We start from the raw sequence: 27396 nt of genomic DNA, 5'->3' as shown, positions 1-27396 counted from the left end.
AGACTACGTAGAATATGAGCACTGTATGCAACAACTTTGACACTTACAGAAGCCTCACCTTCTCCATGCCTCCTACACAGTTCTACATGTACATCATAAATGCAAACAGAACAGAATTAATTATACATGTTAAATGGTTTATTTTTGCTGTTCTCAGAATGTATCAAATTTCACTAAAAACAGTGACTTGAAGGTATTCATCATATAACAGCGGGGAAAAAAAACCACAATCAAAATGATTGTGTTTTAAAAACCCATACAACATAACAAATCAGAATTCAGAACTCCTTAAAGTTAACTTACTTTCCATGACGGCGAAGGATGTCCTATGAACAGCTTACACTCTGTTGTGCTGTTATTACTTTCAACCCGCCACTTTCTGAAAGAAAACCTCCATTGTTTTCAAAAACATGTTACATACAATAAATGACTTCTCGCTCTCTACCACACGTTTCCACAAGGCCAAATCGTGTCAGAGCCATTTATAACTCTTGGAATTCTTGTAAGCCAATCCCGTCATGTTGTATTTCCGCAACTTTCAGAATTAAAATGTTGAAGATCATTTTCACAATCCTGGATTACTAATATCTTACCTTTCTTGCTCACTCATGTTCTACATTTCCTATGACACTGATACTGCTTACTATGAAGCAGACTTACACTATCTCTATGACTACTACAATTATTAAATTCTCTACATCACTTTTAATCACAAAGCAATATAAAACAGTAGACAGCATTGCAGACTTACATTCCCTCTACTCCATGTTTTGATTGGCTGCTTGAATTTGCTTATAAAAAGAAACAGTTTTTCTGAATTCATTCAAAGTGCAGTTATTTCAACATGACGTCCAGTGTTATGGTAAGAAGTTATGTCTCTGTACTACACTTATCCTCAAGGCCAAATCGTGTAGGAGCCATTAGAACTTCTTGAAATTCCTCAGAGCACATCCCGAGATTCTTTCCCTAAAATTTTGGTTTTAAAAACACCAGGTAAGAGTTTTTAAGGTCATACGGCAATTTTTTTTTGAAAATTAAAACAGAATCATTGCAGAATGACCAGCCGTTTCTAGACTTTAAATAAGCTGTGTAATGTCCTGATGTTATTGAAGGACCGTCATGATATATAATTGCTGCAGTTACAAAAGTCCTTCCTGATATTGACAACTGTGAAGCCACAAAATTTTTAATTAAAGTTGTCAATTTTGTTCCATCAGGCCTACATCGTTGGAACATTAAAATAACATACTGGCCATATGTTCGTATAAATAATGTGGACATCATTTCAGATTTACATTGGCTACACTCCATGTTGTGATCAGCTGCTTTTACTAGTTTATTAAAAGAGACTGATTTACTGTCTGGCAAAGTTAAATATATAAATCTTTCTGAGTCTACACTAGTAGTACTTGATACCCTACAGTTCTCGCAGTCATGCTGCCATTGATAAGAAAGCCCAAACAGGTGATCTACATCTACACCTTCAGCATGCAATACATCAAGCATATACATTAAAAACTCCTGACAATCTTGCTGAATATTTTGAGAGAATTGTGTTTGGCCTGAACATCTGTCTAACAGATTTCGAATTTCAGACACACTTTCTATTTTTGTTCTATCAGTGCTACATTTCTCTAACACAGAATTTAACAAACTGCAAAATCTTTGATCAGAATTGACCAAATCTCTTCTTTTACATTTTCTAGAGAAAACAAAACATTAACCACTACATTAGCATAGCAGTTGACACCAGAACTGTTTTCAAATTGAAAACCAACAACATCTTCAACAGAATCCTTTTTGTTTCTGCTTATAATTTCAGGTTCATCGACTTTTCGTCTTTTTGCTACAACCTCCCCAGTATTGGTCACATTTCTTCGTTTCCGGCCTACCACACGTTTCTCAAACAAAGGATATTGAGGCAAATGTGGCGCATACTCTCTTCTTAACCTATTGTATTCCTTAACACAATCTAGATCCGCACAAATGTTTGTGACATCACACTCAATCAAGTACAATCCCGATAAAGTTCTAACTCGTGACAATGCCACATATGCCATACCCTCCTTGAACACAGAACTGCCAATATTCACCAATGCACTGTCTACACTTAAACCTTGCGATTTATGGATTGTCACCGCATATGCCAAGCAAACAGGAAACTGCTTACGGCGAACATATAAGTCTTTTACAAGCAAAAATCTAGCAGAACAACGACCAATTAGCTGTACTTCCTCAATGCCATCAAATTTAATTTTTAAAAATTCAATTCCATCTCTATTTCTGTATTTTACAAAATCAACAACATTACCCATTGATCCATTTACCAGACCTCTTTCAACATGTAAATTCCTTCTTAAAATTATACGGCAGTTCAAGCACACATTCAGAGTCTTTTCAAAACCTGCAGTTTTAGATATAGTCTTCTCTAATGAATCCAATTTTGTTTTCAGATTCTCAGACAAAATAATTGTTGATCCCATATGCTCTACTCTGTCAATAGCTTCCAGTTTCACAATCTCTTGCTTTTCTAAATGCAACATTTTGTTGTTGAATTTGGCACATTCTGCAAGAGTTGGCATCAAACATATTCCAGATTTCTTCTCAGTAATTTTCTGAAAAATATTCTCAGGCACAACATCTTGTTCTGGATATAAATTTGACAGTAATCGTGCATGTAAAGCTTCTTTCCCATGCTCGGTCACTTTTCCAATTCTAACATCTTGTAGAATAGTCTTGTTAACTTCATCCTTCGCCTGACGCATATTTTCATGCAGTTCAGCATAATTGAAGTTTAACCATATATTGACGTTGCCAATGCTCCCTAGGCACTTCCTGGTATCTTCATGCGTGAGCATTTTGAACACAGGTTGCCCTTTCACTGGTGTCAGCTGCAGAAGATCTCCGAAAACAATGATGTGTTTGCCACCAAATAACACATCATACTCTGTTTTGAGAACTTCTTGCATTCTCAAATGCACAAAGGCAAGCATGACATTGGAAACCATGCTTACTTCGTCAATGATAAGAAGTTTCATTTTCCTCAAGATTCTTGAAACTTCACAACAAGCATCTCCAGATAGCTTGTGATATTGTAATTTGTTGTCATGCTCCACTGGCAGCATCAGTAAACGATGTAAAGTAATCCCTTTAATGTTATGTGCTGCCAGTCCAGTTGGAGCGGGGACAACACAAGACAGCGATGACTCTGTCCTTTCCTGCAAATAACATGAAATTGCTTTAATAAGGAAACTTTTTCCAGTTCCCGCTTCTCCACTCACGTACAGTCGGACAGGCTTCAACGACGTACATGAGCACTCTTTCTTCTCATGACTTAATCCATGATCAATTTGCATGGTAACTTCGTCATATATTTTCCTCTGCTCAACGTTGAGTTTTTGGGTACTAAGGTGAGTTTTGGGGCACCCTAATTCGCCGAGGTTCCAATCCTCTGTGCACAGTTCTGTGTGAGAACAGAAACCCTGCGACAGGGGCACCCCTGAGCCTTGCTGGAGCTTCATCACACTTGCGATACAACTCCAGCAATGCGCCACCTTTACGGCACAGATGCGTCACGCATCTGTGCTGTTTTTGCCCCATGGTGCGCCGCATTGTAAATGCAGCACACCATGGGTGGCGGAACAGCGGCGCAGAATGACTGGCACATCCCTGGTGATGCGCCAGTCATCATAAATCTATCCCTAAGCTTCTTATCTTGTTAGAGATGAACCGCCATATGTATCATCAAAGTTTTTTGCATTTCCTAAATAGCGAACTTTAAGGAATAAATAGCGATTCTTTACCATTCCTAATTTGCGATGAGCAAATTGCTAATTGCAAATTACCCATTCATTTCCATGGAGCAGGAGGCCCATAGGAATGAAGGTGCAATTTGCGATTAGCAATTAGCTCATCGCAAATTAGGAATTTTTCCGAGGGTGCAGGGGTGTCTCAAGAACACCCTGCTGCACCCCTGAAAAAGAAATTTGGGGGCATATGGCGCACATAAATTTTAAAAACATTCCTTTACCTCAAAAACGATTTTAAACTCATAATTTGAAAACACTGCCCACGGGGAAATGACTTAAAATGTCCTCAAGACACATGAAAGTGTTTTTTTAAAAGCCTTTGCAACTTTTTTGGGTCACTTTTAACATGGCTATGTAACTCAAACAGTCAAAATCTAAATTTACCATGCACAGGTGGGAGCATATTTACAAGGAATTTGCTCCACGGGGAAAGGTCTTTTAATTTAATATTGGAAAAATAACATCAGAGACACTGAAATGCCTTATAAAGAAGCATACACCATTATGTCCTTGTCATAAATTTTAAAAGCATTCCTTTTCCCCAAAAACGATTTTCAAGTCATAATTTAAAAACACTCCACATGGGGAAATGACTTAAAATGTCCTTAAGACACATGAAAGCGTTTTTTGATTGCCTTTGCAGCATGTTTGGGTCACTTTTAACATGGCTATGTAACGCAAACATTCAAAATCTAAATTTGCCATGCACAGGTGGGAGCATATTTACAAGCAATTTGCTCCACAGGGAAAGGTCTTACATTAAAATGGGAAAAATAACATCAGAGACACTCAATTGCCTTATAAAGAAGCATACACCATTATGTCCTTGTCATAAATATTAAAACCATTCCTTTTTCTCAAAAACGATTTACAAGTCATGATTTGAAAACACTCCACAGCTCCTATGCACATAAAAACCCTGTCAGTACTAATACTTCACATTTTCTCCAATTACAATTTCTCAAAGAAACAAAATCTATTTGTAAAACACTTGAGACAAAGCAACATTTGAAAAACACAACTTTCTTCATAAATTTCTCCTTAAAGCACACTATTCTCTATCTAAATTAAAGAAATCTTTTCTCACCTTAGCAAATACTTTGAGTTTCAAAACAGTCTCAGAAACACACCAATTTGTCTTCAGCAGAGCAAAAGGTATGCACTCCAGAGTCTGCAGCTATCAAAAGCACAGAAATGCTGTAATTCTTCACACATATCTCTCATGTCACCCAATCAAAACTCTTCCCTCACTTTTTTTCAAATCAAAACCCTTCCCCCCTCTGCCCTCTCTGCTTTTTTTGCATAGCAACCACCTCTTGGAAGACCTCTGGTGTTTGCAAGTTCACACAACAATGTTGCAATTGAACTCTGAACTCTCAGCGCACCTGCATATCCAGTGCATTCTTTCATTTAATGATTTTTTCTTGACCACTCAAAATACATCTTTCAAAGAACTCATCCATGCACCCTAACTTTCTGTTTTCAGCAATCAAAATCCACCAATCACTGTTACTGCTTCATTAACACAGAAACTCCACAGTTTTTTTCATTTTAAACTCTTATTTTTTCAACTGCCATTTCATTGCCACACTTCATCTGACTACAGGAGAACCTTCTCTCACCATGTTTTCTGTCTGGATTGTTGGACATAGTTACATCTATTGGGCTCAGAGGTATGCTGAGAACAGAAATTTACCTAACCTCAATTTACAAGATGTGGAAATTAAGTGGTTTGGCCACAGAGGATTAAAATGTCACCAATTGATACCATTGGTGAAAACCTTTATGCATTTGCCAAAACCTGACCTGTTAATTGTGCACTGTGGAGGTAATGATTTGGGCACTTTGACTGGGGTAGGTCTGGAAATGCTTTTAAAGGACACCTTTGAGCAATTAATGGCACTTTTTCCTCAGACTGCCTTGGTATATTCAAATATATGCCAAAGACAGAAATGGAGGTGGTCGAACCAATTTTGTCCACAAATTGAGAAGTCGAGGAAGCATGTAAACAAATCTGTTTCAGCTTACATGAGAGACCATGGAATGGGCTCCTTGTACAACAATAACTTGCGCTACTACATGCAAGATATCTACAGAGGAGATGGAGTTCACTTCTCAGATGAGGGCAACAGAGTTTTCATTCTGAATTTAAGACTGTGCATTGGTACCTACTTATAAGTACCTAAATGTACCATAAACCCAAAAGCTCTTCTCAGAGCTACCCTACATCTGATCACTCACAATTATTATTTTACTCTAACTTTTTTCACTAATTTTCAACAAAGTACGCTCCCCAGAACGCTTCCCGGTTCGCGAACCGGACGCTCCCCACGCAAAAAAACTAAAAAAAAATTATTTATTTTTTTGCCCTGCGGGGCCCTTTTAAAGCCTCCACATCAAACCTAGGGGGTCAGAGAGGATCTACTATGCCCCCTTATGGTCATTTGCCCCTTCGCTTTGGCCTCCTCTTGTCTCTCGATCCTACCGAGAGACAAGATGGCGGCCGCTACGGACTGTTTGGAATGTTTACAGACGCCGGAGAACCAATCAGCTTCGCTTCACAAAGCTCCGGAACGCGAAAAGTACGCGAAGCGGAGCGCTGCCCGGTCCGCTGTCACAGATATATATATTTTTTTGAACGTTAATTTCTCAAAATCTACTGGAGCACATATATTGAGACCTAGCAAAGGCACATCGGGCTACCAGTCCCTACAATTTTGCCAAGTTTCGTGCAAATCCATTCAGCCGTTCGGGCTAAAAGTGAGGCCAACCGCCCTATGGAAAACTCAATGTTAAAAACACGTTTTGGGACCCCCCTTTTTTCTCGGCCCCCCCCTTGACGAAACCCCCCCAAATTTTCAGGGGCTGCTCAGAACCAAAATGTTCCATTTTCCTGAAAATTTCAGCCAATTCCGTCCACAAACGCCAAAGTTATTAGACATAGAATTTTCAAAAATCCCATAGAGAAAAAATCCTAACTATATATACCTACTGGCGACCGCCAGTAGGTAATATATATATATATATATATATATATATATATATATATATATATATATATATATATATATCCAACACAGTGAGGGGACCCTTTAGGAAGCAGCCACACACGAACTCCATAGTGAACTCTTTATTTTTCAAGAACCTGCCAGCAGGAATTCAAAGGAGACATCTTCAAAGTAAATCAGCTGCCAAATGCATTTCGAGAGACGGGCTCTCTTCTTCAGTGGCATGTTCATCATCTGCCAGAACTCTCCCCTTTACATAATCAGTCCCCGCCCCCTGGGCGTTAGCAATCAGTGGCGTTTGTGGGATCTGTAGTCCGTGTCAGGTAGGGATTAATCCTGGCGAAATGGATCCAAATTTCAAAACCAAGTGGGAATGAAGGCACATCTCGATCGTTTCCCTGCCTTGCTTCCAGTTCTTTGTAGAGTGTTCAAAAGGGCAACCCCTGCAAATGTCCTTAAGAACGTTCGCGTCCACTTGCCCCCCTGTAGTGAAGAGGGCTGGCTCTGTGACAACAGCGAGCAGCTTCCACGACCGGGCGGCCGTCTATAAATCCAACACAGTGAGGGGACCCTTTAGGAAGCAGCCACACACGAACTCCATAGTGAACTCTTTATTTTTCAAGAAGCTGATTTACTTTGACTTTTTAACAACAAGGGACTCCAATTCAGTCAGGCAGGGACCTCGGGGAACAATTTTATGGAAACAACAGTGGTCCCATGCATATGTAATAAAACACAACCAATAAATATAGACGAAATCGCTTCTATATTTTCAGAAGGACATGTCCAGCCGGACAGAGGTCTTTCAGGTTTACTTAATAAACAAGATTCTTCAGACAATAGAAGTGAGGAATACCTTCCACAGTGCCCCTATGTGGTACACAAGCCTGTGCCCAACACTCACGGGGTGATTACAGTTGAAGAAAATAGGAAAGGTTCAAGGCAAAACAAACGTTTTTCTGTTTACATACAAATTGCACAGAAAATATCAAGCTGCACCATTACATAAAATCAATCAGTCAGATTTGTATCGGGTGCATAAGCAAGTCGACGGCGTTTCGGTTCCATTAAGGAATCATGGGAACCATCATCAGGACAATTAAATACTTTGCCTTTACACTAAACCTCAATTTTGCCTATAAGAAGAGATATACTTTTTATCACAGGCTTGTGTACCACATAGGGGCACTGTGGAAGGTATTCCTCACTTCTATTGTCTGAAGAATCTTGTTTATTAAGTAAACCTGAAAGACCTCTGTCCGGCTGGACATGTCCTTCTGAAAATATAGAAGCGATTTCGTCTATATTTATTGGTTGTGTTTTATTACATATGCATGGGACCGCTGATTTACTTTGAAGATGTCTCCTTTGAATTCCTGCTGGCAGGTTCTTGAAAAATAAAGAGTTCACTATGGAGTTCGTGTGTGGCTGCTTCCTAAAGGGTCCCCTCACTGTGTTGGATTTATAGACGGCCGCCCGGTCGTGGAAGCTGCTCGCTGTTGTCACAGAGCCAGCCCTCTTCACTACAGGGGGGCAAGTGGACGCGAACATTCTTAAGGACATTTGCAGGGGTTGCCCTTTTGAACACTCTACAAAGAACTGGAAGCAAGGCAGGGAAACGATCGAGATGTGCCTTCATTCCCACTTCGTTTTGAAATTTGGATCCATTTCGCCAGGATTAATCCCTACCTGACACGGACTACAGATCCCACAAACGCCACTGATTGCTAACGCCCAGGGGGCGGGGACTGATTATGTAAAGGGGAGAGTTCTGGCAGATGACGAACATGCCACTGAAGAAGAGAGCCCGTCTCTCGAAATGCATTTGGCAGCTGATTTACTTTGAAGATGTCTCCTTTGAATTCCTGCTGGCAGGTTCTTGAAAAATAAAGAGTTCACTATGGAGTTCGTGTGTGGCTGCTTCCTAAAGGGTCCCCTCACTGTGTTGGATATATATATATATATATATATATATATATATATATATATATATATATATATATATATATATATATATATATTCACTGAAAAAACCATAGGTTAGAGACCATATATAGTTAGGAATTAGCATTTAAAAAACCTTGAAAATTCACTGAAAAAACCATAGGTTATAGACCATATATAGTTAGGAATTAGCATTTAAAAAACCTTATTTTACTCACACAAAACCATTGAAATTCCATATATAGTTAGTTGCACTAACTATATATCGCGCACCCGCAATCCACTGCTGATGATGTCACATATTACATCATTCATGACATGGTCAGTGACATCACTGATGACATCTCAAATGACATCACTGATGACATCACTGATGACATCTCAAATGACATCACTGCTGACATCACTGATGACATCATCCAGTGACTGTGTGTTTCTGTAAAGTTTAAATATGTTTGATATATTGAAGAATGAGTGCATGTATAAGTGTCTGGATGAAGGATTTAGTAAGTGCGTGACTGACTGTATGAGTGAGTGAATAAATGTGTCGTACTAAATGCATGGGTTAGTGACTAAACTGTCTGAATGTGTGCATCAGTATGTCTGTTGTGATGTAAACTGCTGCATGTGTTGATCATTAGCTATACGAGAGGCTATATGTGTTATTGATTGGATGCCCAAGTATTTGTATGGGAGATTGAGTTTGTGTGGGGGTGGCTGGGAGGTGTGTGACTGTGCATAGATGTGTGAGCAGTTGATTCACTAGGTGTATGAGTTCAAGAGTGCATGTGGAAAAAGCTACATGGGCGGTTGACTGTGTGCATGAGTGTATTGATGAGTGAATGGATATCTCAATGCTACATGTCATAGTAAGTACATATGTAAAACACAGTACATGTGAGAGTTGGCATATATAAATAACTGTGCATGAGAGCCACTGAATGTGCGAGTGGCTGTATGGATCATTGTGAACTTGTATCAGGGATTGTATAAGAGAGTAAATATGTGTTAGTATATGTTTGAATAAGTAAGGTGCGTATAACTGTATAGTTGAGGAAATGGAGGTGAGATTGTTTCTTTGCATGACTGACTAGGTGTGTGAGTAACTCCATGGATGAGTGACAGTGTGTGAGTGTCTGTATACACTGAGTGTATCTAAGGTTATATTAGAGTCTGAAGAGGTTTATCGTATTAGCACAAGAATGATGTCAAATGAGATGTCATCAGTGATGTCATCAGTGATGTCATTTGAGATGTCATCAGTGATGTCACTGACCATGTCATGAATGATGTAATATGTGACATCATCAGCAGTGGATTGCGGGTGCGCGATATATAGTTAGTGCAACTAACTATATATGGAATTTCAATGGTTTTGTGTGAGTAAAATAAGGTTTTTTAAATGCTAATTCCTAACTATATATGGTCTATAACCTATGGTTTTTTCAGTGAATTTTCAAGGTTTTTTAAATGCTAATTCCTAACTATATATGGTCTCTAACCTATGGTTTTTTCAGTGAATTTCAATGGTTTTTTAATAGCAAATATCATAAGCTGTCGAATGTCAAGTACGTGGTAAGTAAAAACATTTTCGTGTTTATGCACACTGATCTGCTTTGAATGCTGCCCGCCCCCCCTCATTTCTATTACGAGTACTCTCTCTTTGCAGATAGTGAAGGGTAGTTAACGCAGGCCTTTGCCCCCGTTGTAATCCGTCGTGCCTGCTTCTCTCTCCATTTGATTCATTGTTATCCAAGCATTTACTGTTTTAGAATTGGTTCTCTTTGGTTCATTCTCTATTTACAAACAAGCACAGAGTCGCAATACTCTGTTTAGTCTTTGCAGATAGTGAAAAATCGTGTAAAAAAACAAAAGGAATCGAACAAAATCAGTAGGCCACTAATGGGATCTCTTTTTGACCTCGCTAAAATAGAAACATTAGGAACAACCCCTCATGATTGCTCGTGGAATGGCCACGACGGAGCTACGAGATGGTGGTGCCAGCTTCAGTTTAAAACATCCAGAAACACTGTAGACTACCAATTCGATCAGTTCCGGTAGTGCCCCAACGTGACCCGGTAGAGAAGAACTTGCCCTCCCCTCTTTGACTGATGGTTCTTGTTGCCTGTCCCTTCTGTTGTCATTTAACAGAACTATTTAGCCTGCTGAAAGGGGTTGTGTTCCGACCGCTGGTTGGTGGAGACATTTTGACTATATTCTGGACCTGCGTTGTCGCGTAATGCGTCATATGACGCGCCGCGTTAGCGCATCCGGAAGTGCTCCGATGCGCGAAGCGCAGCTTCCCGGAAGCGATCCGGGGCGCGACGCGCAGCGCGTAACGTAAGCATAACAGGTCATGTGACTTGTTAATAAAACTTTTCATTGGTTCATTTTACTTTTCTTATTCTAATGATGAAAGGCTTGGTCATATGACCTAAAAATTACACTTTTTATTACTTTCGAACATTATTTTTTCTTAAACATATATGTTATAATGTTCCAGGCTAATGTACTTTCCCGGAAAATTTACAACTGTCCTGCAAGTAAAATATATTCCTTTTTCGAGAAAAAGGGCGTTTCTTCGTCCCATGACGGAGCCGTTGAGCAAAAGAGGCTCCGCCTGCTGTCTTAGTCGCCGATACGCCTGAATATCAGATTCTTATCGATCACTTTATGTTGCAGGAGTAGAAAACACAACAGCCCTTGACCATTTATCTTTACTGCGTTCCTGCGTATTATACCTTTTACCCTTCATGTAATTGGACTGCTTTATTTCACTTGCCTTTTACTAATTCGAAAACAGTGACTATTATTAAAAACTTTACCAATGTAAATACTACTACCATGTTTTCTTTTAAAAACCTTTATTGTGAAAATGTCAGTATACAAATACGGGCCTATAACCACGTGGGTCGGCCACGGAGCAAACTGTAATCGTATATGATGAGGAGACATTTACACTTTAGAGGAACGTAATGGGCGGGCCATTAGGTTGCAAGAACTAACGTGTCTAACAGTTGCGGAATCGGTGGACGTACATTTTATAATTAAAATACGACAGGGCCAGTTACAATAAAATTATCTAGATATACATTTGCGGGCAAGTACCATGGGTGACGTTAATTCGAACTTTCAATAGTACAGTAATCAATAACACATCAAAACTTAATATCAATAGGGATGTCGAAATATTCAATCAATTCTCGTCCCCGCCCGCCATGTGCTTCAAAACTGCATACATATCTCGTGATATCAAGGTTGTGCATTCAGTACACAACAAGGAGTTACGAGTCCTAATTATTCCGGCGCCATTTTGGGCGAGGACGGGCAGGTCCAGGATATAGTCAAAATGTCTCCACCAACCATCGACTATGATGATGTTCATATGCTGTATTTATTAGAGTAACACTCATCTATCCACATGAAATTAATTTGCCACAATCTAAACATGTCATTTTAATCTTTCCAAAGTTCTTCTGAATATTTGGGACCGTTTCCCTTGCCTCTGATGCTGTCAGTGCCACTTCTTTGGTGAATGTACTGGCAGGTCGGGGGTTGTCCTCCAAATCTCTCTTTTGTGCACCACTATAATTAATCGGTGCCACCTCTCCATATGACGATGCATGGTATAATTACCATAACTATATTTTTTTTCGGTTCCTCTGGAGAGTACATCGTGGCAGATGAGGCAGGTAACGTACCGGGCATTTACCTTTTTTGCATGTAGAGGAAAGGAAAAAAAATTCGAGCGTCCGAGTTCTAAGGTGTCCCAGGGCCATTTTAGTGGACCCGGCCCAAATCCAAAGAACAGGCCGCCATTTTGAGAGTCCTGTTGCAGCCGTCTGTCGCTGTAGCAGCAAGAGCGGGCGAAACTCAGCTAGACGGCGCTCCACTGCAGATGAAGTGCATCAACCTGGAGAGGCGGGAGAGGCTCGTTTGCGCCGCCTCCCCCCCCCCTTCGGGCACCCCACGCCGTCTTTCGGCGCAGCATTGTAGGATGGCCACACCAGTGCGGCAACTTGCTAGACACCACCTCGGTGCCATCCGGATCTCGGCGCCCCACTGCAGATGAAGTGCCTCCACATGGAGAAGCGGGAGAGGCTCGTTTGCGCCGCCTCCCCCCCCCCCTTCGGGCACCCCACGCTGACTTTCGGCGCAGCATTGTAGGATGGCCACACCAGTGCGGCAACTTGCTGGACACCACCTCGGTGCCAACCGAATCTCAGCGCCTTGTGGTGTCTTCCATTCCGAAAATATTGTTGGCAGCATTTTAAAAGGAAAGATAAACAGCCGTTTGTGGCCCTCACTACACCGTTCTCCTAGTGAGTCTCACATTGTTACATTTAAGAAGAATGTTGAAGAGTAGTATGTTGAAAATCTGAAGCCATTGTTCTACAAACTCTCAACCAGCCTTGGATGGAAAAATCCTGAAGAATGTACAAACTGAAAACCAGTTTTTGTCTGTATAGCATCAGCAGCAACGCTTGAGTCAGCTTTGTGTGAAGCCGCCATTTTGATTCATTCAATAGCGTCCCCCTGCACACATTCATGGACCTGGTCGTGTCTTCAGGTCAAACGGATTGTGGGACAAGATGCACAAAGGAAAAGGAAAAAAGTTCCACCGGACCCCGGGAGGCGGCCGCCTATGTCATGGGCGATCTTAGGCCACACCAGGGCAATAGTGAAGCTGCAGCAGGTGCAAATAAGCTTCAGACAGTGTTACAAGCGCTGCTCGGAACTCTCAACTATGACACCACCTCGGTGCCATCCGGATCTTGGCGCCTTGTGCTGCCTTCGGCCTATTCGCACATCGGTCCGCTACTGACACCACCTCACAGGCCAACGGGGCACCCCACGCCGTCTTTCGGCGCAGCATTGTAGGATGGCCACACCAGTGCGGCAACTTGCTAGACACCACCTCGGTGCCATCCGGATCTCGGCGCCCCACTGCAGATGAAGTGCCTCCACATGGAGGGAGAGACACGTTTGCGCCGCCTCCCCCCCGCTTCTCAGAACTCTCAACTATGACACCACCTTGGTGCCATCCGGATCTTGGCGCCTTGTGCTGGTTCCGGCCTATTCACACATCGGTCCGCTACTGACGCCACCTCACAGGCCAACGGGGCGCCCCACGCCGACTTTCGGCGCAGCATTATAGGATGGCCACACCAGTGCGGCAACTTGCTGGACACCACCTCGGTGCCATCCGGATCTTGGCGCGTTGTGCTGCCTTTGGCCCTATTCGCACATCGGTCCGCTACTGACGCCACCTCACAGGCCAACGTGGTACCCCACGCCGACTTTCGGCGCAGCATTGTAGGATGGCCACACCAGTGCGGCAACTTGCTGGACACCACCTCTGTGCCATCCGGATCTTGGCGCGTTGTGCTGCCTTTGGCCCTATTCGCACATCGGTCTGCTACTGACGCCACCTCACAGGCCAACGTGGTACCCCACGCCGACTTTTGGCGCAGCATTGTAGGATGGCCACACCAGTGCGGCAACTTGCTGGACACCACCTCGGTGCCATCCGGATCTTGGCGCGTTGTGCTGCCTTCGGCCTATTCGCACATCGGTCCGCCAATGACGCCGCCTCACGTGCCAACGGATTTTCTACGCTTTTTATAACCCTATGCCGCATAACAGGTCATGTGACTTGTTTATAAAACTTTTCATTGGTTCATTTTACTTTTGGTTTCCTAATGAGGAAGGCTTGATCATATGACCTAAAATAACACTTTTCATTGGATTAAAAAAAAAAAAAATTCCCAAACGATGAAAGCCCCACCTTGTTTCTGGATGTTTCAGACTGAAGCTGGCGTCAGCATGAAAGCACCACCATCTCGTGGCTCCGTCGTGGTCATTCCGCGAGCAATCATGGCAGCCGCTCCCCACCGGAAACCTGCAGGAGTCGGGGGGCCCCCAAGACTTTTGTAGAATCTTCAAGGCTGAGGGGACGCTTTCGAGAATGGGGTTCAAGACCTAGCAGACAAGCGTCCGAGTTCCAAGGTGTCCCAGGGCCATTTCAGTGGACCAGGCCCAAAAAGGAAAGAGCCTGCCGCCATTTTGAGAGTCCTGGGGCAGCCGCTTATCGCTGCACCGCAAGAGTGGGCGCAACTCAGCTGAATGGCGGATTTTGGCACAGTGTACCAAAAGCGGGCGGAATGGCAACTGAAACGGTAAAGGGGCGCCCCACTACAGCAGACGAACCTCCACCTAGGGAGGCCCGTTCACACCACCTCACCCCCCCCCCCCCCCCTGGGCGCCCACGCCGTTATTCGGAGCAGCATTGTAGGATACCAAAACCAGTGCGGCAACTTACTGGACATCACCTGGGTGCCATCCACATCTCAGCGCATTCTGCTGCCTTGGGACTATTCGCACAACAGACCGCTACTGACGAGGCCTCCCCCCGCACCCCCCGGGACGCCCCACGCCGTTTTTCGGAGCTGCATTGTAGGATACCAAAAACCAGTGCGGCACCCAGATAACATCACCTGGGTGCCGTCCAGAACTCAGCACGTTGTGCTGCCTTGGGACTATTCGCACAAAACACAGCTACTGACCATTGTTGCTTCTTTTTTCTAAAAAATGTTTAAATGTATTTACTGTTTTTGTTGCGTTGTATATATTTATAAGTTATTAACGTTTTATAATCCTACTACTTTGTTGGAGTGCTATATATTTTTAATGTGACACATAATTGTAAAAACTTTGATGTACAAAGAGGCATCCCTGGAATCTTCCGCTTCAGGCTGGGTCCCCTCCCCAATCACAATACAGGATGGTTTTCAGATAGTAGGAACACGTGTGGTGTGACGGATCTCATCGGGTGGGGCCTTGATCTACTGTAACTCCTTTGAAGAGGGGTGATTCTTTACAGCTGGAGCCATAAACTACATCTGCAGGGCTAGGTGATAGCCTGGGACCGGCCTGGACAATCGGACACATAGGAAGAGGAGTGTCAGAGGGTGCGGTAGTGAATAGGGCGAAAGGGAGGTGTCGGGCGGGCCCAGGGTGTGATTCTCAAGGAAGAGCAGTGCAGATGGGGGGAGGTTTATTGCCCATGCATAAGACAGAGAGCGGGGGTGACCAGTGCCTGGGGGAGATGCTTGCGAGGGTGGGGAGCCATGCTAAGGATCCACAGCGTGCAGAGAGTGGGTCTGGTCAAGGCATCTAAAATGGCTGCCGTGCACGACAAAAGTGTGGCATTTGAAAAAAGGCAAGATGGCGCAGACAATGTTTTTCAACACTTCCTGATTTCCTTCGAATCGAACGTTAACAGTCGTTATCTCTCCCACACTACCGGTCCCCCTGGGCTTAAACGCCGAGATGGTAGGGACTGCATCCCGTGGAGATAGGCCGAGACGTCACTCGGCAGAAAAAAAAAAAAAAATCAAAAAAAGTCTATAAACATACAATAAGTTAAAAGTCAATCATTCTTGTTTCCTTGTAGTACGCTCCCCAGACCGCTTCCCGGTTCGCGAACCGGGCGCACCCCCGCGGGGCCCTTTTAAAACCTCCACATCAAACCTAGGGGGTCAGGGAGGATCTACTATGCCCCCTTATGGTCATTTACCCCTTCGCTTTGGCCTCCTCTTGTCTCTCGATCCTACCGAGAGACAAGATGGCGGCCGCTACGGACTGTTTGGAATGTTTACAGACACCGGAGAGCCAATCAGCTTCGCTTCGCAAAGCTCCGTAACGCGAAAAGTACGCGAACGTTAATTTCTCAAAATCCACTGGAGCACATATATTGAGACCTAGCAAAGGCACATCGGGCTACCAGTGCCTACAATTTTGCCAAGTTTCGTGCAAATCCATTCAGCCGTTCGGGCTAAAAGTGAGGCCAACCGCCCTATGGAAATTAACATGGGAAAAACGCGTTTTGGGCCCCCCCTTTTTTCTCGGCCCCCCCTTGACGAACCCCCCCAAATTTTCAGGGGCTGCTCTGAAACAAAATGTTCCATTTTCCTGAAAATTTCAGCCAATTCTGTCCACAAACGCCAAAGTTATTAGACATAGAATTTTCAAAAATCCCATAGAGAAAAAATCCTAACTAAATATACCTACTGGCGACAGCCAGTAGGTAATATATATATATATATATCCAGCACACCATTGGAGACAACTTCCATGGTGTGGCGGTCAGGTAATTAGTCTTTTATTTTTCAAAAACAAACTCCCACTTTGAGTTTGCTTTTGAAAAATAAAAAAACTTAGGAAATGTTTGCCGGCAGTTATGTTTGACTTAGCCATCCATCAAACATTCCCTATTCTGACAGGATACCACATTTTGGCAGATTTTGTCCATGTATAGAGATGTCCGCATGGCCGGTGGACAGCTCTAATTTTGGCAGGCGAAATAAAGGCAGGGTGGCTGATGTAAAGCCCACCACCACACTGCCTTTACTCTGCCAAACCCTAAATCAGTCCCTCTGTCCACAGTGGGCGAAAAACAATGGGTTCGAATAAAATGCTGAGCGATTGCCAGAGGTTGGACTATGTGCACGCATTTGTCCCTTCACCTTCTGGGTCTTTGATTGCCAGTAGTATGCCTGGAAACCTCACACTGGCGCAGCTTTCACAGACTACTACTGCGAATGTTTGTGAATTCCAAAATGTAGTAAATTTACATCCATTCAAGTTGTTCTTCTATGGGTACAGATCTGCCACTTTTTTGGTAAACCGTTCACTATATATATGTTCATGATCCAAAAAGAACAAGTTAAAACCTCTCGTAGTGAAACAAGAAAAACCAACACTGGTATAGCAGGCCTCAGGCCCAACTACCAAGCCAAGAATGCATTTATTTGGGGGTGTCACATAACAAACAACCCGCTTGAAGCTACACCTCTCTGTATACCTAGTGCTGTTATTAAATTTGAAAACATGTATTATTCACATAAAAGAAATGAGCGCTATTATTTGTCATTAAGTCATTTAAAAACACCAAATACACCTTAATGAGAACATTTATACAATTACAAACTGCAAGTGCACATAATTAAATTCTAATTGTTTTTTTATCGCCAGAGCCACCTACCAATTGATACTGCTGTTTCCGGCATCCATCCAGTCTATTTTTGCAGTGCTCACTACGTTGAGATGTTATTGAAGGCAGAGGTGCCACTTGTGTTTTCAGCTTTCCGCATGTCTGGCTTCACTCCCTCCCAGGTAATGTAGCAGACAATTTCCCGTGTGCTTCAATTATGTTTTCAAACAGATTTAATAAACGTTCAACAGCTTAGACAAAACCATGGTATTGGGCACCTGCTTGCATCAGAGGCAAATGGAAGAAAAAACATGATGTCAGTTCAGTAATTAGTTTCACGTCATTTTTGAGGCGATTGAATCCTGTCTCCATTTTCTTTTACGTCTATAGATATTTCCTTCAAATCCCAAGAACAGGGAGCAAATACTCTGCTTGTACAGTGACTTTGAGCTCCAGTGCTCCACAGATATTGGAGCCCCCATACAAAATTCATTCCACACTTAAGTTCATACCCAGTACCTTTAAGGGTATCTAGAATACCCTTTTCATCAACGGTGATTTTCTACCATATAAAAAAACGTTCAGGGGCTCACTTAATTGATGTGTCATGCTCATTCTAGGATAATTTTTGAAGGTCCAGGTTCCTAAGTCTTTTATAGTTTATTACCAATCAAATGTTGTTTCGGTGAATATATTCTTCTGATTCCTACTTGATGGGAGAAAAATCAAATTTCCACTATCATTTCAACAAAAAAACCTGATGGACAGTCATCCATAATTCATTTCTTTCATGAGACAAATACTGTGCAGGCACACTTTAACATTTTTATTTTCCTTAAATTACCTTTTTACTTATTAAGTATGTTCTTCTGTATTTTTCCTTCCTCCATAAAAGTTTACTTTTCTCTTTTTATTGTTCTTTCTCATGCTGCTTCCTCTTTTTGTCCTTCATAACATCTGAATGTCACTGAATCAAAAAAAAGGTTGCCTATATTCACATAGCTTCTAATCTCTAGACCTGGTAGTGTTCAGTTTGGTTTTTGCAATATTATTTATACATTTTTTTTAAATATTTTTGTTTTTTTGTAAGGGTACTTTTAGGATTTGTTACGTTCAGGTCTTTCTTCAGCCTACCTTTTTTTAGGTATTAGCTACATACCACTTTAACTGTAGTTTGGCCACACCTGTTGCTTCCAATATACACAGGGGCGGCTTCTCCGTTGGCGCGGAGGCACGTCGTCCCACTTAAACCCACCTTCCCCCAAAGCACAGTGATGAAAAATAAAATAGTAACGTATTACCATTTTATTTTTAATGCCCTATCCCGAACAGAGTATCAGGATAGGGGGGAGGGGGGCAGCTGAGTGACAGCAGCATGCCACTCAGCAGGGAGAAGTGTGGGCTGGCAAAGCACTGTTTAAAGTGTGCATGTCTTTTTGGCCAGCTGTCGTGCGACAGCCAGCCACACATTCACACTTTAAACATCTCTAACCCAGCTGTCTTAAGACAGCTGTGTTAGAGCAAGCCAAAGACTCCAGAGTGCTGTGGAGCTTCGAATGAGGCTGCTCCCACCAATCCTAGGGCTGCTCTCATGTTGGTGAGAGCAGCCCTAGGGTTGGTCAAGGAAGTGGCTGCTTCCAGTTCTTGCCAAAGAAGCGGACCGGAGGAAGTTGTGTTCCAGTAAGGTAAGTTTATATTTTTTAATATGTTATGTGCACGCTTTTTAAAATATATAATTTGCACATGCGCCCCCCTTCCCCATAGGTGCCAGCTGTCACTGAATATACATAGTTGACTTTAGGTCAGCTCCTTCTTCATGGTTGGATGGCTTTGTTGCCTCTGTAACTTGTCTGTCGAGGACTTTCCTTTATTTCCTTAATCTTGTTCCACCCAGGAGCATTTTAGTCACACAGTGTTGTGATTGGATGAGCATTCCTTCCACGGCATACTTGTGCTGCCTTTTTTTATTTGGTTTCGGGGACTCTATTGTAGAGTGTGTGTTTTCTTGCTCTCTCCCCTTATCCTCTTTATAATCTGCAAACCACCCCAAACTTTCTTTTCCACACTCTGTCACTCCATAATGCTTCCCACCGTGCTCCACGCCCCAACTCCCAAATCACGGTTTAAGCTATTAAAATATTTTATTCATTATTTTACATACGCAGTCTAGCACCTACCAACTGCTGCTGGTCAGTTAGCGTACTTTTTACGCTCAGCCTGCATTTTTGGTTTCTATTTTTCATCATTTACATTTACTGTTTTATAAATGACTGTTTATTATGTTAGAACAGTAATTTTAAAATGGCCACAAGCATCATGTGGCGTGCACACACATATGCCGTGACACATTCATACACTCATGTCATGAGGCATGCACATGCATGCATTACCACTTATGAATCAGGTCATGAATGTGCCGTGACATGTCTGTGCACATGAGGCGTGGTGGCAATTGGCTCTGCCAATGCTTGTTTAAACTTGCATTTTACAAAGGTTTTTTTATTGGATACTTCTAGCAACAGATACAACACATTTAGAATAGCTCCAGGCGCCAGACTGGATTCAGACGATTTAGCAGCAGAATTCCCTCTCTCTGCTAGCTGGCGTTATGTGGTTCCGCGCTGGCGTTGTTCTACTGTGGAAGTGACAAACAGAGCCACATATAAGCGCAACGGATATGCGCTGATGTCCATTCCTTAATTTCTGCATTATCGTATGTGGATCTGGAGGTTTTTCTTTTCTGTTTTAAAATTAATTATGTCCTCATTCGCCACCAATCTCACTTCAAATCACGCCCTAGATGTCTGTACTCACACTCAGCGAGCTGAGAGACATAGGCTGTTGGAAGTGGTGACCCGCCTACTAGTACCATAACATCTTGGGGATGAAACCACTGAGATACCTCTTCTGCCAAGCTTTAAGAGCTAGATGGCTTTCGCCGAAGAACTACCATGAGATCTAGCAATACCCGACTTAGCCCGAAGAGTATTAATGACATAATCATAGGTAATGCCATAATCATCGGGGGGGGGAGCAAAAAAAATAAAAACAACAACTTCATCCCGTCAACTCAGGACCCAATCTCAGTTGCAGAAGGTTCCAAAATGCCCTCTTCTTGTTACTTTCCGATCGGGCAAGATCCAATTTGGAGACTGGCAAAACTGAAGAAAAGGCTGAATATTAGGGTCATCCCTAAGTCATTGGGCAAATGGCTCGATGTAAAGATCAAAAAGAAGAGGGGAGAGTGGGCAGCCCTGTCTGGTCCCTCTTGTAATCCTAAAAGAGTCTGTAATATTCCCATTAACCAAAAGTCTGGCCTTGGGGTTCTGATAGATCAACTGGACCATATGGCAAAATCTTCCCCCTAAGTTGAACTTCCTCAAGACCTACGACAGATAGATCCAATTCACTCTGTCGAAGGCCTTGGTTGCGTCCAAAGTCATGGCTGCCAATGGAAGGGAATATATTGAAGCAAGACCAATGGCACCAATGAGATCGTAAGTGAGGTCAGAAAGCTGCCGGTTCCTAACAAAGCCCTTCTGATCTAAGTGGAGGACATCCCCCACCATAAGACCCAATCTTGCTGCTAAAATTGAAGTGAAAATTTTATATTCTACATTCAAAAGCGATATGGGTCTATATGACCCGCAGCTTGATGGAGGTTTCCCAGGTTTCAAAATCAAGATTATTAAAGCATCATTCCATGAAGCTGGGAGCCCTAGACCAACCTCCAACACGTGGTTAAAAAGCAGCGTGAGAACGGGAATGATCTTATCTCCCGAAATCTTATAGATCTCCGCTGGGAGGCCATCAGGACTTGCTGCTTTCCCGTTCTTACAACGTTGAATAGCTTCTCTGAGCTCAGTTTGAGTAAAAGCTTGGTCCAAATATTGCTGTTGATCAAGCCCAAGGGAGGGAAGGGGGATATTCCCCAGCCAGTTCTGAACACTAACGACATCCAGCCTTTTATCTTCACAATAGATGTCCTGAAAATAGGTCTGAAAGGCCTGGCTAATTTCCCCATCTCAGCAGAAGGTATCATTTCCGATAATAATCTCATTAATATGATTTCTTGCCCGGTCAGCTTTGGATTTCCAGGCGAGGAGCTTGCCTGCACATTCACCATGCTCAAAATGGGCGATTTTACTGGCCTCCCATCTACGGATAAGCCTGGAGTGAAGAATGTTCTCTAACTGCCCTTATAAGTTATCCCACTTAGCTTTCCATTCTTGCTGGATTTCAGGAGATGCTTGGAGGGTGAGGCGGGGGTATTTTTTCCCGGTTGCTGCGTTGCTCGAGTGAGACGAGTCGAGCCAGGAATGTGTAGAGAGGAGGCGGGTAAACGTCTACCTACGCCGCCTTTTTTGCTGGAAGCCACCCTGTAGCTTCGGAGAGAACGCAAGGCGGCCATGCGACGCCTCCTCAGGGGGAACGACGGCAGAGTCAGCATCAGCGGCTTTTTTCAGCGAGCACCGGAGCCGAGTAGAGAACCTGTGCAGGAAGATGGCTGTGGCGGTAAGGTCGGAGAGGGAGGAGAGGTTGCTTCCGGTCTTTTGGAGCAAGGCATCCGGGACGAAATAGAGGCGGGGGGGCTAGTTTCTCCACCTGAGGAGCACTTGCTGGGGGCCTTCTGCCTTCGGCAGTCAAAACTGCCAGAGACCTCCAAATATACAAGAAGTCTCCCGTCCTGCTGCTACTACTCCACAAACAGCAGCTAGGAAAGTACAAAAGAAACCAATAAAGGGGCTACAGTGGGCGGTAGGTGGGCTAAAGTAAACATTAAAACAAATATTAAAAACACCTCCGGCAGAACAGCTAATTGGAGGAACGACGCAGACCTATCTCAGGATTTGACCGCTGTTGGGGTTCCCCCTGGGGGAGTAGAGCCTTCTTCCATAGATGGAATAGAGTCTCTAAGCTGCGACTCCGCTTTTCAGGTCTATCAGGTTATGGGAAGGTCCATTTAACCTAAGAGGTAAAAGAATAAGCCAATCAGCAGTGTGGTTAAAGTGACCCCGTCGCTGCGCTCTTATTTTAGGATTCAGCCAGAGGTGCAGGTCATCAGTGCACGGACTGAACCTCCGGGACAGAGTTTGGTAAGCTTAAACTCTTCCATAACATTAATACCTTCATCAGATAAGGTCTCTGTGAGCATTATGGAATCAGCACTGGAGTCAGCGATAGACCTGGTCTCCCAACAAAGCGATCTAAAGGAGCCTTCAGGGGGCAAGAATGTTCCGAGTGTTGGCCCCTTGGTCTGCGCTTCGAGTCAACCACAACCACAGCCACAGTCACAGCCACTGACAGTGCTTAACAGCAGCCCTGGAGAGGAACAAGAAGGGGATCCCCTATCAGTACTGTCATCTTTACCCTCACCCTCAGGCTTGGAGGGTCTTTTTGTTACACTATCGGAGGATATAAAAAAAAGGGTTTGCAGTATCCGCAGTGAATCAAGGGGAAATCAGGAACTTCTGTGATCCCTGGAAAAAAAAGCAGATCTTATAAATTCCAGGACTGTAACTCTTGAGAATACAGTGGGGGAATTGAAAGAAGTTCTTGGACGGGCAAAGTCAGATATTCAACTGCTAAAGACTGAACACTGGGTCCCCAGTGATAGAGTGTAGAAGTTAGAGAACATTGCACGTAGGAATAACTTACGCTTATTGAACGTACCGGAGGGCAGTGAAGGTTCCGATATCCGGTCCTGCATTTTTTCCTTACTCAAGACCTCTCTACAGCTTGAAGACTCAGAGGAAGAACTTAGTCGGGATATACAGAGGGTGCATAGGGATCCTTTCCAAAGGAATCCTAATAGACCCTGACCCAGACAAATTCTCATTAATTTTCTTACATTTGCCTTAATGGACAAAATATTGAATTCAGCATTGAAACTGAAAGCAGTTCGGGCAAAAGAATTCTCGTTTGAGATCCGGTCTGACCTCTTGAGATGCACCTTGGAGAGGCAATTGAAACTGGGCAAGAGGCTCAAAGATTTAATAAAACTAGGTGCAGTAGCCCAACAAAAATTCTCTGCTTTTTTAAAGGTGATCCATAACAACAAAATGCACAATATAAGATTGGTGCAGGAAGCGGATGAGCTGCTTAATAGCATCAGTAAAGGGGGTCTACACGGGGGTCTATAAAGGTTGAGTGTGGTTTGAGGGTTTAGGCGGTGGGCAGCATCTATTCGGGCAGTAGGAGTTTTTTGTTTCTTCTTTTGCCCCCCCCCCGCGCAGAAGAATTGACATAATTTGAGACTTTAGGTGAGAGAGGGCAATATGTGAAGAGAAAGAGTACACTTATCTAAGTCTCACACTCCTTTCAGTTGACCCCGTCTACCTTGAAGTACAGACAGGGCCTCTCTCTGCTTTTCTTTTCCTTTTTTCTGCGTCTCTTTTTTTTGTAGGTGGTTTCAGTGTCTTTTCGGGTATTTTTTCTTCTTCTTAAGGTAGTGGCTGGGCGGATACCTCCGGGATGCATTGCATGGACTTCATCTGTCCAGATAATTGGGGTAACGGTTCCCAGAGGTGAGGGGTGGGATCGGGGAGGGCACTGGGTAGGGGCTGGGGTTGGGTGTAGCAGGAAAAAACAAAAGAAAATCCTCATTCTCCCCCTTTTTTTGCTGTTTGTAATTGCGTTACTTTTAAGACGATGGTTTTGGAGCTGGGCTGGTTCGAATGCTGGTGTGGGTCACTTTGATCTCAAACTCCTATTGTCCTGTTGGGCATGACTTAACATGAGTGTAACTCAGATTTTGTCCTGGAACATTAATGGGCTGCGAACTAGACCGAGAAGGGATACGATTATACAGTATCTTCAAGACTCACTGGCTCAGGTTTTGATTCTTCAGGAAACACACCTTCTGAAAGAAGAGATAGCTTCTCTCTTTAAAAATAAAAGAGGGGGGGCTCATATGTATGCATGAGGCAACATCAGTGGAGTCCTTATAATGTTTAAGAAATCACTCAACCTTTTCTTGTTAGTTGATGAGTTATTTCCAAAATTGTTTACATTTTTCCAGTGTGCACAGGAACTATGTCCTCTTCCTAAGACTACAGGGTTCATACCTTTTGGGGCCTATCACAAACATAAGTCGATGATAGATCCCCATCAGATGTTTAGGTTTAGGGCACGACTCCAAGTCCTTCAAGATTTGTGCACTTATGAATCCGAAAGCAATTTAGGAAATGAAGCTATGAATCCGAAAGGAATTTAGGAAATGAAGCTATGCTTCGCAGATCGATGTGAGATATCTGGCCCTGTAGACCCCCTCCTTACCTCAATGCAACCTCGTTGTCACCCCCACACACACATTCATTTCCTGGAATTCTGTAAAAAAGAGAATGGAAAGGGTTAAAACATCAAAGCAGGCACAAGAAAGGAAACTAACAAAGGACGGATGTTTTTCCATGGAGGGAGGCAGAACAGCCAGCCAGACAGGATGACCAATCCTAGGGGACTAAGGGGAGAGAAAAGGAGGCTACCGGGCGGAAGGAAGAAAATACTGTCCCGGAAGAAGGAGGAAGAGCTTAGTGAGCAGATCAGGATCTGTGGTCCACCAGCCAAGGCGTGGTGGAGCATGAGGAGAGGCCTACAGAGAAGACCTAAGCACGAGGACACCTTCCCCTAGGGGAAGACCCGGAGTTTTCTCCTAGGGACAGGCATCCTCGTGCTTAGGTCTTCTCCGTAGAACGTCGGCTGAGATGCTCTAGCTCAAGAGGAGGAGGAGGAGAAGAGCCCCAAGACCTGGTGTGAGGACTAGTGGTCAGCCCCAGAGGACTCTGTAGAGCCGCCACAACTCTGGAGAGATGCGGCGTAGTCGGCAGGTCCCGGGAACAAGGTTTTATGGGGACAGACCAGCCAAGCCTATATTTGACAGACACTCAAAAGGGGTTATTGCTTGTAAATAGAGTATTCCTCCTTCCTCTAATTTTCTTTCCCTCGTCATTTCTTTTCAAACCCCAACCTCGAGCGCAATTGAGTGTGGTCAACGGGTCATTCTATCCCTACCATACAATATACTTACTGCTGTTTCTTTCTCTGAGATTCTGGGTCCCTCCCCTCTCACAGAAGACCTACAAGGGAGAAAGAGGAAGAGGATAAGATTCAAATCCACCAACCAAGGAGAGCATCCACATCATCATTTGTTTTTCTTCTTATATCGATATTTCAATAAAAAACACAATTGATAAGAAACCCCAGCCTATTTGACAATACATCCGCCCTTCATGCCTACCAGCACCAAAAGAACTTATGGAAGTCCTGATCCTGGTCAAATTGAGGCCCAGACACATTCCCACTTTTGAGGCCCTTCACATAACAGGTCCTTGTTGCGGTCAAAGTCTTCTGGTAAGTCGTAGAAGCTGAAGCACAAGAAGATCAAACAACATTCTTCCCAGTCCCACCACTCTCAGCCTGAGAAGTCACAAGGATGTAAGGGTGCCTCTCTGTCTTGCTCCCAGCCACCTGCAGATGAGCCAGTTCTTCAGCTTATTCCGAATCACTCAGATTTTCTGTGACTGTTTGCAGTGTGCAAGAGAATGAGGTTTTTAAAGAGCCCCTGTTTCATATCTTTGGCATCCTTCTGGCTCCCTCTGGCACACCTCTGAGCATAGGTCCAAGGAGACCTCCACTCTGGCTACCTCTGGCTGGTCTGCCCTCGGTGCCACCTGTGCCTCCTGAAACCATCTCAAGTTCTGTGCCAGTGCCAAACCAGACTGCCAGTCCAGTACTAAAATCAAAACCAGTCTCCTTGACATCGACGCCAGCCCTGATTCTACCAGTGCTGGAGGAAGACTCCATTCCTTTTGCCCTGTCTGACTCTAAGCCGAGTCAGTCCCAATCCCAACACCATCCCGATGCACCTGGTCCTAGTTCAGTTTGACTCAGCTAGAACTGTTCTTTTTCCTCAGAGCCTCACACCGGCCTACAACAACCTTTCTGTTCAAACTGTGATCAGAGTGAACCTGCTGATAGAGATGAGGGGGATTATTTCGCCACACATTATGCTGATGGCAACCTACTTGTGGACGTACGAGAGGCCACTGGATTGGACACTTCCCCACACACTGGGTTGTGTTCTCCTCCTGGACAATCAACAAAATATAGTGCCTCATTTGTTGTTGTAATGAGACAAGTAGCAACAAATTGAGACTTACAGCTACTAACGGTGGAACTCAAGATTAACATATTGACTGAGGTTTTTTACGCTGAGCAAACTTCTTCTTCTGGTCTGAGTTCTGAGGAAGATCAGGAACGACCAGGCCCAAGTCATTTTAGTTGCTCCAGATTGGGCGAGGACAATGTAGTACCCGGAAGTTCTGGGCATGAGTGTCTGTCCTCTGATCAGGCTACCTCTTTGGGAGGATCGCCAGTCACAGCAGCAGAGAAGGGTCATGCATCCAAACCTGCACAGAATGCACCTCCATGCATGGAGGTTAAGCAATGACAGCTGATTGTATTCAACCATTCCGCCAAAGTTTTAGTTGTCATCATTGTTGAGCACCAGGATGGCCTTTTCCCTAAAGTCATGCCTGTTGTGCAATCTACTACTGTCCCAACATTCTTTACTCCAACTCATCTCTCGAAAAAAGAGAAGAAACTCTATAGACTGGACCACAAGAGAAATTAATCTTTTATA

At 43.7% G+C, this 27396-nt stretch overlaps 1 protein-coding gene across 2 annotated transcripts in view; it reads left to right on the top strand.

Annotated features, from left to right (window-relative positions):
* TBC1D32 (TBC1 domain family member 32) overlaps positions 1-27396 on the top strand; it is a 940667-nt gene that overhangs the window by 783335 nt on the left and 129936 nt on the right. For both annotated transcript variants that reach the window (XM_078648467.1, XM_078648468.1), the window contains one exon: positions 17798-17938. In XM_078648467.1, the coding sequence (XP_078504593.1) occupies positions 17798-17938 (141 nt within the window). The remainder of the gene's footprint in view (positions 1-17797; positions 17939-27396) is intronic.

The sequence above is a fragment of the Lissotriton helveticus genome, chromosome 6, assembly GCF_964261635.1.
Source record: "Lissotriton helveticus chromosome 6, aLisHel1.1, whole genome shotgun sequence".
NCBI classification, from domain to species: Eukaryota; Metazoa; Chordata; class Amphibia; order Caudata; family Salamandridae; genus Lissotriton; species Lissotriton helveticus.
The sequence above is the reverse complement of the archived record's forward strand: the minus strand, read 5'-3'. Positions and strand labels throughout refer to the sequence as shown.